Source organism: Mesocricetus auratus, unplaced genomic scaffold, assembly GCF_017639785.1.
Source record: "Mesocricetus auratus isolate SY011 unplaced genomic scaffold, BCM_Maur_2.0 Super-Scaffold_100003, whole genome shotgun sequence".
Lineage (NCBI taxonomy): Eukaryota > Metazoa > Chordata > Mammalia > Rodentia > Cricetidae > Mesocricetus > Mesocricetus auratus.
The window spans coordinates 71544913-71559236 of NW_024429188.1; the positions used below are offsets into that span (position 1 = coordinate 71544913).

General features: G+C 40.4%; 1 protein-coding gene across 2 annotated transcripts in view; it reads right to left on the minus strand.

The window, feature by feature from the left end:
* The window catches only part of Sytl4 (synaptotagmin like 4), a 47651-nt gene that overhangs the window by 12701 nt on the left and 20626 nt on the right, over positions 1 to 14324 (minus strand). For both annotated transcript variants that reach the window (XM_013115173.3, XM_005072502.4), the window contains exons 2-12: positions 9452 to 9640; positions 9008 to 9223; positions 8764 to 8873; positions 8419 to 8521; positions 3646 to 3747; positions 3109 to 3184; positions 2702 to 2780; positions 2486 to 2589; positions 1661 to 1756; positions 421 to 599; positions 89 to 191 (exon numbers count right to left, since the gene is read on the minus strand). In XM_013115173.3, the coding sequence (XP_012970627.1) occupies positions 89 to 191; positions 421 to 599; positions 1661 to 1756; positions 2486 to 2589; positions 2702 to 2780; positions 3109 to 3184; positions 3646 to 3747; positions 8419 to 8521; positions 8764 to 8873; positions 9008 to 9223; positions 9452 to 9561 (1278 nt within the window). In that variant the 5' untranslated portion in view covers positions 9562 to 9640. The remainder of the gene's footprint in view (positions 1 to 88; positions 192 to 420; positions 600 to 1660; positions 1757 to 2485; positions 2590 to 2701; positions 2781 to 3108; positions 3185 to 3645; positions 3748 to 8418; positions 8522 to 8763; positions 8874 to 9007; positions 9224 to 9451; positions 9641 to 14324) is intronic.

Below are 14324 nucleotides of genomic sequence, written 5' to 3' on the forward strand. Positions count from 1 at the left end.
TGGTCATCTACCCATGTTGTAGAGACACAGTCACACCACAAAGGCACAAAAACAAAACAAAACCTCCCCTCTAGGTTCAGAAACATACCCTAAAGGTCTCATCATATAGTGGATTGATGGTGTCCCGCTTGATGCTGGTTTTTCTTTTTCCTTGGCGGGACTTGTCAGGCAGAAGGTAAGTCTTTACGTATCTAGAAACCAAAGACAACCAAAATCACTTCTTTACTGCCCTGCGAACATACGTTGAAACATTATGTAAACAACTTCTTTCTTGGTCTTCCCAAGTCCTAAGCCCTTTAGTATATCATATTTCACTACTCTATAAGCAGAGAAGTGATAATTTTGGTTCAAGATTACCCAGACAGATTCTAAGGTCTACTTTTCCCTGTCAAAGTAATACTCAGGAACCCAAGCACTCACGGGTTAGAACGCTTCTTTGCTTCATCAGCATAGGCTAGCTGGTGGCACTCCTTTACATGGATTATCAGTGTCTGTGTTTTCTGCTCAAACCTCAGAGAAAAGACGATCTTGCCAGTTACAGAGATGTTCCCAAAATCACCAGCTTCACTATAGATACTCATCATGCTGCCAATGGTGCTCTGACGGGAAAGCAATAACAGAGGTCTAAGGAAGATGCACTCCACATCCCCAATTGCTCCCGTCTTCCCTCATGATGAAGCCAAAAGTCTCAGAAGGGCCTGCAAGGAGCCAGTACTGCCAATAGTCTTTTACCCAGAGGGCAAGTCAGTGCCAATGGCACATCCAAAATTGTTTGGGTCAGTAATTCATCTCCTGGCACACACAGACTCGTAGTGTCTCTTTCCCCCTCATTTTACACAATCTATTGATGATTTTCCCCATCTGTAGAATTGTGAAAAGGAGTAAGGAGGTAAGGTACAGCTAAGCCCATCTGTGGTGTGTGTTATGTATGTTGCAACATTGGCTAGAAGGTGTTAGCTACCAGTTTAAAATGGGGCCTTAGCTATCTACCTTCTATGTAGCAATATATAGAGAGGAAAGAGATTGGGCAAGAACAGAGAGCAGCAGGAGAGCCACCACTGGAAATATAAAGGCAGCCACCTCTCTGGTAGCAGTCAGGTATATGAGGTGAGCTCTACATTTTCTTCCAGTGTGAAGGTGAAAATTAAATTACTCCTCTTCCCAAATCTGTTCGCCTAAATAGAAATCTTTTTTACTTGTGATAGATATAGGCCCTGATTGGCAAAAGTCCCAAAAATGTTCATGAGGCTGCTTCATATTGTACCCTATCCAGACCTTGGTGGCAATCTGGCAAAGGTCTTTTCTGTGCCACCTACACGTGTTTAGTGTAAGAACAGGGGACAGCTTAAGATAATGTGGTCTTGTTTACTTCATGGCCTGGTTATCCTTTCAGAGGAGTTACAGATACTTTTCACAAGCCATGGTAAAAGAGTGGCCAGAGTCTTCCGTCCTTCTTGGAGAACCTCCAGATCAGAGGTTCAGGAAGTCATCTAGAAGTTACACTGAGCACCTAAGCTCTCAAGTGAGGATAGGGAACAAAGAAACACAAGCCCCTTACCTAGGAAGAGTGACTAGGTCCTGAGTCTGCTCTAGGCAGGCTGGCTCTTCTTTCCTCCCTGGTACCCCAGGGTGAAAAGGAGCAAAAGCACATAGAACATACCATGGAGGAGCCACTTTGCATGCTGCCTCTGGCCAGCTTCTGGCGATGCAACTTCACCAGATGGTCAATATCCTCTTCTTCCTCCTCTTCTTCTTCCTGGAACAACAGAGACTTGAGAGTTAATAAAAGCAAGGTTCAAAAACCAATGCCTTTCCTTCAGTAAGGACCAAAATTGGTTGCAAAATCTCTGAGGTTTCATGTGAATATATATATACATATCCTTGTTTTTGATATATCCACATATCTCAAAAGAATATAAGTATTTGATAATTTAATAGGAGATTACTAAGTATCACATTTGAAAACCCCTCTAGCCATCTTTTTGTATACTTTTAATTTTATTATTATTATTAGTAGTAGTAGTATGTATATTCTGTCATTATCATCATCATCATTATCATGTGTATGTATTCAGCCATGCATTCATGGCACACATATGGAGGTTTTTCTCCTTCCATCTTAATGTGGGCTCCAGGGATCAAACTCAGGATTCCAGGTTTTCACAGAAAGTGCTGTTGTCCTGTCGAGTCATCTCACTGGTCTTCTCTTTCTATTTTAGCAAAAGGAGGTATTAATTTGAGTAGCCAACCATATACCCAAAATGTGACAAACAGTAAGAGATAACAAAGACAGTTCTTTAAGCAAATCAAGAAGCGGTACTACTTCAGAAATTGGGAGAAATGTGGGTCATTTCACCTTTCCTAAAGAATTAAACAATTTAGAGTACTGAAGCCAACTCTATATTTAAAATTTAATATAGTGACCAAAGGAAATGTAAGAGTACCCACCATATCTGCACACAAAGGGAAATGTAAGAGTACTCACCATATCTGCACTGAGACCTGGTACAGATTTGCTCCTGTCTCCCATGATGCCACTTTCTTGTGCCGCATCCTCTGGGCGAAGGTCTATTACAGACTTAGTGTATTCTGGGTGAAAGACCAAACATTTACATCAAAAGAAGCCTTCAGTACTCCATACCAAGAGCCCAGCAAAAGCACTCAAAACATGAGCCTCATCTAGCCATGAAGGGAAGGCTACCTGAAGGTCTCAGGGGTTTTCTGGTGTTCTTCTTGAATATCATGTCACCCTCGTCATTTTGGCTCCCTGGCTGAACTTCCTAAAAAGGAACAAGGACAAGGATATAACAAAAGACCAGCAGGTATACCAAAAAAAAAAGAATAGAGGATACCTCACAAACAGCGTATGGGTCAGATTTTAACCCAACTATGACAAACTTAAAGATTAATATAAAATCTATGTTCACACACATTTCAGCCAAGACCTTTGAAATATTTCCAAATGAACCTGAGGTAAAACTTTTAGTTGAATTCCTGATTTAAATTCTGACTTGAGATAAGAAGACAGTTGTGGAGGAAGGAGGGAGGGGAGGTGGGAAACAGGAGGGAGGAAGGAAAGAGAAGTAAAACCAAAAGCCTTCAACTTACCTTTTCAACATGAGATTTGGGAGCAGTCATCTTCTTCCATTCTGGGAAGAGTCCAGATTTGTCGATAGAATCTCTCCTAGAAGTATCAGAAGTTAGAACTAAGTCATGTCTTCCCCTTCCTCTTCTATCCAGGCCCCAAAGCACTAGCAAGGAAGGTGAGTCACTGTCATATTAACTATAGCAACCAAACTGAGACGTCACGTTTCACATCCGAGTCAGCTGGAAGGAGTGCAGAAGATCAGGCAAGCAACTCTGCACACACACAAATGTGCACACCACCTTTCCTAAGGGACCATAGCGGAATCCTCCACAGGGCAGCATCCAGGGGCAGTTAGTTCACTCCAGGAAGCTGTGCTCTGAGCCATAGCGGTGGAAGTACTAAAGAGTGACTCCTGGTGACATCGGAGGAAAGAGTCACTCAAAAACCCAAGGACAGAAACCAGGAACACTCAAGGCAGAGGAAACCTGCACCCTGACGCTAGAGAACAAAATGAGCGCTCAGCATGGGCAGAGGTGAGACAGATGGGGAGACTCCACCTGGAGGTGCTATCCGAGTCAGCCGTGTGGCTATCCAGACTCTCGCTCTCAGCCTCCAGAGCGCTTGTTCCACTTCTCGGCTTTGGCACTTCAAACAGCACACTAGAATAAAACCAAGACCTGGCGTTTACACTAGAATTTTAAAAATCTGCGTTTTACGGGAAGTGAACTCTCCCGCCTCTGGATAGGTATCTTTCCCTCTGTTCCATAGTAGTAACGTGAATGATTTTTGAACATAAATGCGAGTCGATTGTACAATGATTGGGCTCCCACCTGGGGTCTCACATGTGCTAAACAAATGTTCTCCCACTAAGCTGCATTCCCCAATGATGTGAGGAGACTTTGCAAACACTTAAGTCATTCCCCATTCCTGCAGAAACTGACTTCTGGCGCCTCAGCATAACATGAAACTTCTAATGACCTGCCCCTTCTAATGTCTCCAGGTTCATATCTCACCCTTCACTCTTCTTCATACTCTACATTCCAGAAGACTAAGACCTCCTACTTTCTAATTTATCTCAACCCTGTCCTTCTTTCTATGGAGACCAGGCTGGTCTCAAACTCACAGCGATCCACCTGCCTTTGCCTCCAGAATGCTAGGAATACAGGCCTGAAGCACCACACCTGGAAGTAATATTACAGCCCCTTTCCCTGATTTCTTTGGGATGTATTCATTAATTCATTTATTTTATATATATATGAATGTTCTGCCTGTATGTATGTCTGTGTGCCATGTTCATGCTTGGTGCCCACAGAGGGCAGTAACAGGGCATGGGATCACCTGGACCAGGAGTTACAAATGGTTGTGAATCACCAAGTGTTTGCTGGGACCCAAGCCCAGGTCCTCTGCAAGAGGATCAAGTTCTCTTACAGCTGAGCCATCTCTCCAGGCTCACATAGCATTGTTCTTAATACTTGAAAGGTAGAAAGAGTCTAAATGTTCATCTACAGGTGAAGAGATAGCCAAAATTTATACAGCAATACAAACGAATAGTGTTCATTCGTAAAAGAACATAAAACTCTAGTATCTACAGCAGCACGAATGAATATTGAAAACTTTTATGCTAACTGAAAGAAACCAACCAGAATGTCCACAGTTTGTATGACTTCATTCACATGGTAAATCCAGGGTATTCAAATTAAGGGCTGGAAGAAGTAGCAGGGCTAGTTAATGTATAAGGGCTTTGGAGTGATAGCAATGTCCTGACAATCAATAGCTGGGATGGTTGCACAACATCCCAAAATTCCCAATATTCATGGATTGAACTTTACAAAATCGAAAATTATGGTTTAATGTTATATGAATTTTACCTCAATTTGTAAACAAAGAAACATAAAGAAGCAATAAAATCATAACATTGGTCCTGGCATCCTCTCTCTCAAATTATAGTCTTTACAGCTGTCAGTGAAGTCTTACATAACTGGCTTCCCATCCATTTCTGTGTTTATTTCCGTGTACCTACAACCCCCACAACTCAACTCCAGATTAGACATGTGTCAAACTCGTTCTGAGTTCTTTAGACCTACTGAGTTTTCTGTCTACAATGCTTCTACTCTCCAAATACTCTCCATGTTTGCCCCTACAGTTTTTTCAAATGTCACCTGACTATTTAGACTTGCCCTAACTATCCTGAGGAAAACAGCATATGTACACACATGTGTTCCTAGCACTCCACATCCCTTCACTCCAGCTCATTTTCTCCATCACACTTGTCAACATCTGACAGACTATGTATTTGATTATTTGCTTTATGTGCTCCCTACTCCCAAATCTACAATCTACAAACAGGGACTTATTTGTGTACACCATGGGATCCCAGTGCCTAAAACAATATCTGGCACATGGTAGTCTTTCGCATACATTTAGCAAGTACATGAACAAAAACAAGGCTACCAAATCTATACTATCTCAATGTCTCAGCCAGTGGAGAATAAACTTTCCAACTTGTCAGGTGATGTTTGAGATAGGTCTGTGCAAACAAACAGAAGGAGCCGAGCTGAAATCTTAGCATATACAGGAGGTGAAACAGAGGTCATTCTCAAGAAATGTACCAGCTTTATCAAATGAGACACAGCAAGGTGCTTGGTTTTCTTTTCTTTACTCTAAAATCATTCTTTTGTCCTCACTCGCTGCAAAGTGAAAAGGAACTTCAAACAATCATTCCTCTAGAGACACTATTCAACAATGGCCCATGGAGTGTTTGGTGCTTGTATTTCTTTTCGTTTTTTCCTCCCTAAAGATGAATACGTTCTGATCCTGAACTGATGTAAACAACCGTAGGGCAAAAAAGCAATTATTTGACATCTGTGCAGTAAAAATAAACTCAGAGATAGGAGTCCTGGTCTTTATCTGTATGATCTCAGGTAAACCATTTATCCTGCTTTCTTTTCTATAAAAATAAAAGGGTTGGATTCAATTATCTCTGAGGCTCCATAATTTTATGTAAAAATCACTTATGCTCACTCAATCTGTTTTCATGTTTATAATAAATAAGAGGCTTCTCAATCCAATGAGACAAGAGGTCGCAGACAGCCAGAAGCAGTAGATTTCAGAAATTGCATTCTGACCAGTGATGTCAGATGCTTTAATCAAGTTCAGCAAATAAAAGCCATTTTTAACCTTAACTACAAAGGAATAAGGGGGCCTCATCACCTGGAACAGATGACTCATGCACCCAAGGCTATCTGATAAAATCACAGTACATATATACAGTCAAACAGCACACAAGCAGAAAAACGAATGAAGAGCTCTGGTGTTGGAAAAGTGCCTGTGTTGCAGTTTTCTGCTGTTTTTAACTAATTGGCACAAATCAGCTGTACGTGCCTAATTACGCACGCTGATGATTTCTGGCAATAGATATGCACTTCAAAAGCTACTGCTACAATTAGTTAAGGAACATATTAATCACTCTCCAAAGTGCCTTCATGCCCCTTAGCAACCCCTCCTTTCCCTTCTAGGCCCTGGCTCCAGGCAAATGTTGATCTAGTTCTGTTGCTAAAAATTAGTTTGTACTTTCTGAAAATTTATATAGCAAAATCATACAGACTCATAAAGGGAGTACTCTTTTTTGTTTGGTTCGGTTTTTGTTTGTTTTAAAGTGTGGCCTCGCTGTGTAGCTCTGGCTGGCGTGGAATTTGCTATGTAGACCATGCCAGCCTTCAACTCAGTGACCCACCTGCCTCTGCACCATCTCCTAACTGATGGAACCAAAGGTCTACATCACCATACTCACCATACTCAGAACATAGCTACTTTTTTGTTTAGTGCTTTTCACTCATTTGTATTTTGAGATCCAGTCATGATATTGTATATATCAATAGTTCATTCCTTTTGTTAACAGATTAGTACTCTGTGGCTAGTTTATCCATTCAGCTTCTGGTGGGTTCTTGAATTGTTTCCAGGTTTTAGCTATCATGATTGAAGCTATTGTATACATAATAAACCCTAAAGACACCACCAGAAAACTTTTGAAACTGATAACCACCTTCAGCAAAGTGGCAAGATATAAAATTAATACACAAAATCACTAGTCTCTCTATACACAAATGAGAAGCATATTGAAAAGGAAAACAGTTCCAGTCATAATAGCCTAAAAATACATTGGAATAAACCCAACCAAAGATATGAAAGACTTCTACAATAATCTTGAAACACTGAAGGAATTAACTGAGAAATATACTAGATGACGGAAAAATCTCCCAGGTTCATCAGTTGAAAAAAAATCAATATATGAAAAATCAAATTGTGAAAATGACTATTTTACTCAAAGCAATTACAGAGTCAGACAATCCCTACAACAGTTGTAGGCTTTTCCCTAGGGCCTCTCTCTGTCCCGCTGAGCCTTGGGCTTACGATCAGGTTCACAATACCAGGCCTGAATTCTTTCTGTGGAGCAGTTAGTTAGTTATCCTCATAAACTTCATGCCCCTGTTGCACCAGTGGGTGCATTTTGCCTGGCAGGTCAAGTAGGCAAGCAGGGTTGGCTTTATGGATACTTTATTGCCTTGAAACAGGGTCATCTACCAAGCCTAGAGCTAGGCTGATTGCCAAGTCTCGGTGGTCCTTTCCCTCGTTCCACACAAAGCAATGGGTTCAGGCACATAGTAATAGCTGGATTTTACATGGGATGTAGGGATTGAAAGTCAGGTCCTCATGCTTGCAAAGCATTCTGACTCACTGGCCCATCTCCGCAGCCCCCAGATCTTTTGTTTTCTTAACCATAGGGTTTTATTTTAGATTTCTGATTTGTGGTCCTACACTTTACCCTATTTGTTGCTGGTGTATTTTAGGCATATGTGTTGTGAAGAGTTTTTCTTTACTTTTATCACAACCAAAGAGAGATTAGGAAGGCATGGAAGAAAGCTGATGGCGACTGAGAGATGTGCTTATTGCTCTGGCAGAAGACCCAAGTTCAGTTCCCAGTACTCTTGTCAAGTGCCTCAAAACTGCACAGGAGTCCAACTCCAGAGTATCTAACACCCCTCCAGCCTCTGAAAGCATCTGTACCATGTGAACATACCTGTATACAGACACATAACTTTTTAAGTAAATTGTTAAAATAGTTTTCTTTCTCACAGCACCGTGCAGCATAAGAACAAAGTAAATTTACCTAAATGTTGATCTCTACATGGAGCTAATAAGATCAAGATGGATTTTTCCCCTTCTTTGATTTTATCTGTACTTTCCAATCTCTCTCTAATAATGCCTAGTATTTTAGAAAACGAAGTAAAAGTAATAAAAGCAATGAACAACAAAAATTCCTTGGCTCTTACCTGGATTCCTTCTGTTGTTCCTGAATGATCTTTCTTCCTGGCCAGATATCAGCCATCTGTGTCTGCTGAAGGAGGGACTGTCCCATTGTCTCTCTTTTATTTGCTTCAAAACAAAAGCATGGCAGGATAGTAACCAGAGCCAGGAAGGAGACAACTTTCAAAGCATCTCCCCCAAAACCACACTTGCAGATGGGACAGACACATTAATGTATGCTCCCCCAAACTGCCCGAGACCCTGGAGTTAAATGACCACTGACCAGACTAAAGCTGGATTCTACACAAGCCTAGTTTAGTTATCCCTGAAGCTGGGGCCTTCAGGGAATAGCCTCTAGTCGGGTTCAATACCTGCAGGCTTCCTGCGCAGAGACATCCTGATTATCTCACTGCCTGTTCGGTAAGCGAAGCGGTTTACTTTCTGATCATAAAACCAATCTCCAGTTGCTTTCTTCAGTTCTCTGGGAGAAAAGAGAAGGTCAGATGTACAAATAATGACCTTTGCAATTCACCTAACCAAGTTAATGAGAAAAAATTCACACTACAGCCTGACTCATCTCCCCTCCTTACTATGCTGTTGTTAAGTGACACTCACATTTCCTTGGCGCACACCTTGCACCGCCAGGAACCATTACTTTCCAGAATGCGGCATTCTCGACACACTAAGTGATTACAACCCACACAAGTGTTGTTCTTGGGAATCAAACGACCCAGGCCCTCCTGGCACCGGGCACAGGTCCGATCACTGTAGTGTTGGCTGCCTCTTTTGGCACCTTTCCGTTTTATCTCCAGTAGCTCATTCTTCAGTCGCCTGCCAAGACCCAAAAGAGAAGCACAAATGGGTTCAGGATCTTCACAAGTTGAGGTACTGACAGTAAGACTACCCGGTTGTGTAAAAGGAAGAATCTCGGAGCCCAGCTTGACCCACTGAGCTGTAAAATCGTATGTATAATTCCGATAGTGAGTGAAGAGGCAATGGGAAAGCCTGGGTATCCTTGGTTAGAAGTCTGGAAGTGCATACCATTTCTGGGCCTCTCACCTAATCCTTTTCTCATCTGCTTTTCTGAGTTCCTCATCTCTCTGCAGAACACTGAGGATCAAATCTCGTTCCATATCAGACAGAAAAGAGAGGTCTAGTATCTCCGACATGATGTATTTCGTATTCTACTCTTTATCTTCTACTCTTCTTTCTTCAAAGCAATTGGGCAAGGAGAGTGACCAGAGTTGTCTGAAATAACAAACAATTAGCTTCACAAAAATGAAGTTCATATTAAGGCCAGAGTAACTGAACAGCCCTAGAACCTTTCCCTGGGATACCTCCTCCTTGAGTCAAGCTAAAGGGATAAATTAGAAGAATCTTATCTACTCCCTGTTTCCACTTCCACCCTTGAACCATGCCCTACATGATTTTTTTGAGAAATTACTCGTGACTCTGGGAAATGTCTGGGTCATTCAGAATAAGCACCTTCGGAAAGTTCATAAAAACAGCTGAGTCAAAGTCTCCCACCACAAAGTAGGTCCTTGGCATCCAACTTTATTATTCTGTGTTCTCAAGTCCCAAGTCTATTAACCCTATTTAATCTATGAAAACTTATAGAAGTATCTAATTACATAGACATGGAGGGGGAGATAGAAAGAGACAAAGAGAACACTATTTACTTGTAAGGGTTTTTACAGAGGAAGTAGTTTTTACCTTATTAAAATGGGTGCTTTTTAAGGTGTGTGTGTGTGTGTGTGTGTGTGTGTGTGTGTGTGTGTGTGTGTGTGTGTGTGTGTGATGTGCATGCAGGTGCAAAGGTATACCAGAAGAGGGCATCAGATCTCATGGAGGTAGAGTTATTGGCAGTTATGAGCCACTCCACACGGGTGCTGAGAATATAACTAGAATCCTCTGGAAGAGTATTAGCATTCTTATCCACTGAACCATCTATCTAGCCCTATGAGTACTTCTGTTGATAAAGGAGAATGGAGGGAAAGATGGGTTAGAGCTGACTTAATATGCCTCCTGAGTATTCTTGATAATGAAGAATTTTATACGACATTACACGCACAGTAGAGATCCATCAGGCATCTTTGGTAATGTCTTTTGATGACAGAACATCATATGATTACAGTTGGCATTGTAGCTCAATTGACAGAGTGCTTTCCTAGTATTCAAGAAGCTCTGGGTTCAAGCCCCAGTACCTTATCAAAGGTTTGATAACTCACACCTGTAACCCCAGCACTCAGGAGGCACAGATAGAAAGATCAGAAAGTTCAGGGCTGGGCGTTGGTGGTGCACGCCTTTTTTTTTTTTTTTTTTTTTTTTTTTGGTTTTACGAGACAGGGTTTCTCTGTATTGTTTTGGAGGCTGTCAGTCCAGCTCAGCCTTGAACTCACAGAGATCCGCCTGCCTCTGCCTCCCGGAGTGCTGGGATTAAAGGCATGAGCCACCACCGCCCGGCAGTGCATGCCTTTAATCCCAGCACTTGGGAGGCAGAGGCAGGTGGATATCTGTGAGTTCGAGGCCAGCCTGATCTATAAGAGCTAGTTCTAAGAAAGCCTCCAAAACAATACAGAGACACCCTGTCTCGAAAAACAAAAAGAAAAAAGAGAAAAAAAGAAAGTTTAAGGTATCCTTTGCTACTAGCGTGTTTGAGACCAGCCTAGTTTACATGAGAGCCTCTTTCAAAAAATTAAATATATAAACAAGTTGAACAGTACAAGAAACTTGATTTAAATGGAATATATCCAATTGGAGGCATACTTCTCAAGCACACTTGGAATGTTTACACCAAGAGGTAATAATGTACTAGGCTGTAATATAAGTCTCAGTAAATGAAAAAAATGTATTTTTCACACAAACCACAATATTTGACTTCAAGGAAATTAAATACGAAGTTAATTTTAAAAGATAACTCTAATCTCAATACTGTCTGAAAATTTACCAGACACTTCTAATTCACTCATAGGTCAAAGAAGAACTCATAATGGACTAAATTTGTCTTTAATATCTTAGCAAATAAAACTGCCTTTTACCTCACCTCCACCACCATAGCTGTTTGCATACTATGGGATAGAATATATTCTCTAGGAATTCAAAAGGGAATGTCCTGAATAAAGGATAAATTTCCTTTTCAATTAATTGATATCATTTTAGGGCAAACGATAATATCATATTTTGAAAACCAGAATTAAGAAAACCAACAGAGGCACAAACACAGTTAAAGTTAGCAAGCCAGACAAACACAAAATTATAGAAAAAGTTATAGCCATTCAGACACTCAACTTATGGACACTAGAACTTAATAATAGTGAAGTCAAGGCCTAAGAAAACTTGCTATGCTACTTCACTTCCATTCAGGCATAAATGTATAGTCACATGGGCCAAGTCATGGCTAAGATCACCTGTCAAAACTTGAGCTCCTCTGGTGGACAATTTGTTCATTCTGTGTAATCATATAGTGTCAAATTTCATTGAAGAAGCATTTTGGTAGGGCCTAGGCCCAGAATAAGGTATTCTGGAATAGGCAGCTTCTTTAGTTAGCAATTGCAAGTATTTATTGCTAAAGAAGAGGACAATATTCCAAAACAAGGGGAAACTATAGATTTATCCACCAGAACAGAATGTTGACGTATGTCTCAATTAATAATAGTGCTAGCAGAAAAAATAGGAAATATATAGGCAAACTGAACAATGAGTTTGGTTTAATGAACATGTTTATAATTCTAAATAATCTGTACCCTGATCTTATAGATTAAGAAATAATTGCGTATAACTATTAATACTAACTCCAACAAAGCTAGGTCTTGAGAAGAGAAGGAATAATTTTTTCTGTTTTCTTTATTCCTCTCTCATATATTACATCCCAACCACAGATTCCCCTCCCTCCACTCCTCCCTGCACCCCCACCTCTCCTCTCCTCGTGATCCACTCCTCCTCCATTTCCCTTCAGAAAAGAGCAGACCTTCCAGAGATATCAACGGAACACTGCATAACAAGTTACAATAAGACTAGGCACATACACACATATGAAGGAACAATCTTAAAGTATCTTAAATTCCAAAGATAGCTTTTAAAATGAAAATAAAAGAAATCATGGATAATGAAAATAGTGGCATCAGACAGAGTTGGATGCAAACTCTGAATCTTTATTAGCTATATGACCTTTGGAAATACTCTAGAAAGTCATTCAGAAAAATGCATTTCCTAAATAGCACTCAGATTAAAAATCACTATTGGTGTTCAAAAAATGAAAAGTGATGCAAATTAGAAAACACCACTTGCAGGAGAAAGAAAATCCTATAGATTTTATTCTGCATTACATTTGTTGAACGCACAAATACCCTCCCTCTCTCTCAAACATGGAGGGCATTTATAAATATGAAAACATTAATATTTGCATTCAAACTAGATACTTCAGCCCAATGTAATTTCCTTAAAAGAAATTCTTGAATATGGATTCAAGAACAGCATCTGACATAACAGTATGATTTCAGTGAACCAATGATTTCAATGAGTGTCTTCACTCAGAGATCTATTTGAGTGTTTTGATTTAGATCCCCCAAAACTAAAAAGAGGTTATGGAGCTGAGAGAAGACAAAACAGTGGTGCTGGTCTGAAACACTTGAACTGTGGAGCCACAATGAATTTGAATTTTAACTCTATCATTCACTATGTGATTTTGTGTAAACTGCTGTACCTCCTCCTCAGGACCTTCTTTATTTGTAAAATGTAACTGGATTTACACACCTGAGCTTGTTTTGTATAGGTTAAATGAGTTTTAAAATACATGAAGTTATGTGAACATGGAGATGCTGTGTAGTAGCTTTGAAAAAGAAAAAAAGCCTCACTCATTATAAGGAACAACTGTTCCACTGAGCTACACCAGCATGGGTCATCACTTCATAGATGTAAATTTAGATCTTCTGCTTCTACTGAATCTTGGAAAAAATGTTCATTTGGTTTTAAAGAATATGGGTCGATCATGAATTAAACTCTAGCTAGACAGTGTGTGATGCATTTAGCCTTTTTAAAATAAGAAATCACACTGATAGCCTTACATATAACAAAAGGATTTCTGAAACCTGACCCATGCTCAAGGGCTAAAAGGCTGAAGTGATAGTAAATATTTTTCTAAACTTACAAATGCTAATTATGTAAGTTTTACATGTCAACTCTAATGGATTAACAGTCATTTCCCACCAAAGAACAATGAACAATTTTGGTAAAAATTAGTATCTTACTAAGTCTTATTAAACATAAAGGATGTTAGTTTACCCCTGAAGTCCTACATTAAACTACTCTTGCTAAGTCAATGTATGGTATACACAGACACTGTTTTGTTTTAACTTTCTTTTTATTTCTTCTCTGTGTCTTTTGCATCATGGATCTCAATCCCAATCATCTACCCATTCCATTATATCTGCCCTTGCAACACCCCTCCCCAAATAAAATAAAATAAAATTTGAGAGAGAAAAAGAAATTTCTGGTAATGGAAGCTGTTGTGTGACACAGTGAGTCACTCAGTATATGCTTTAGTCCATATTCTTTATTTGCCAGTGGTTATTGCAAAGAGTCATTAGTGTGATTCGAGGACTCTGGTTTTTGCTACACTATTGGTACTGCGCTCTCACTGGGACTCCAATCAAATATCCTGCTATTGCCCTGGGTTGTGGAGATCTTGCAGCTTTGAATATGCAGGATCTGCTCCAGCAGATCACAGATGGGGTGGATGTTGGGGTGGGCCAACTCATAGTTACAGGGTCGATCAGCAGGCCAGGTCTCCCCCATCCTCACCACCAGGGCACAAGCTCTCCAGTGTTGCCCTGACTAATCCACCTTATGCAGAGAGGAACAAGGGGTTGGACCAGTCTCCTGTTTTCATACCCTCAGGGTCATCACACCCATACCTACACCACCAGTGCTAGCT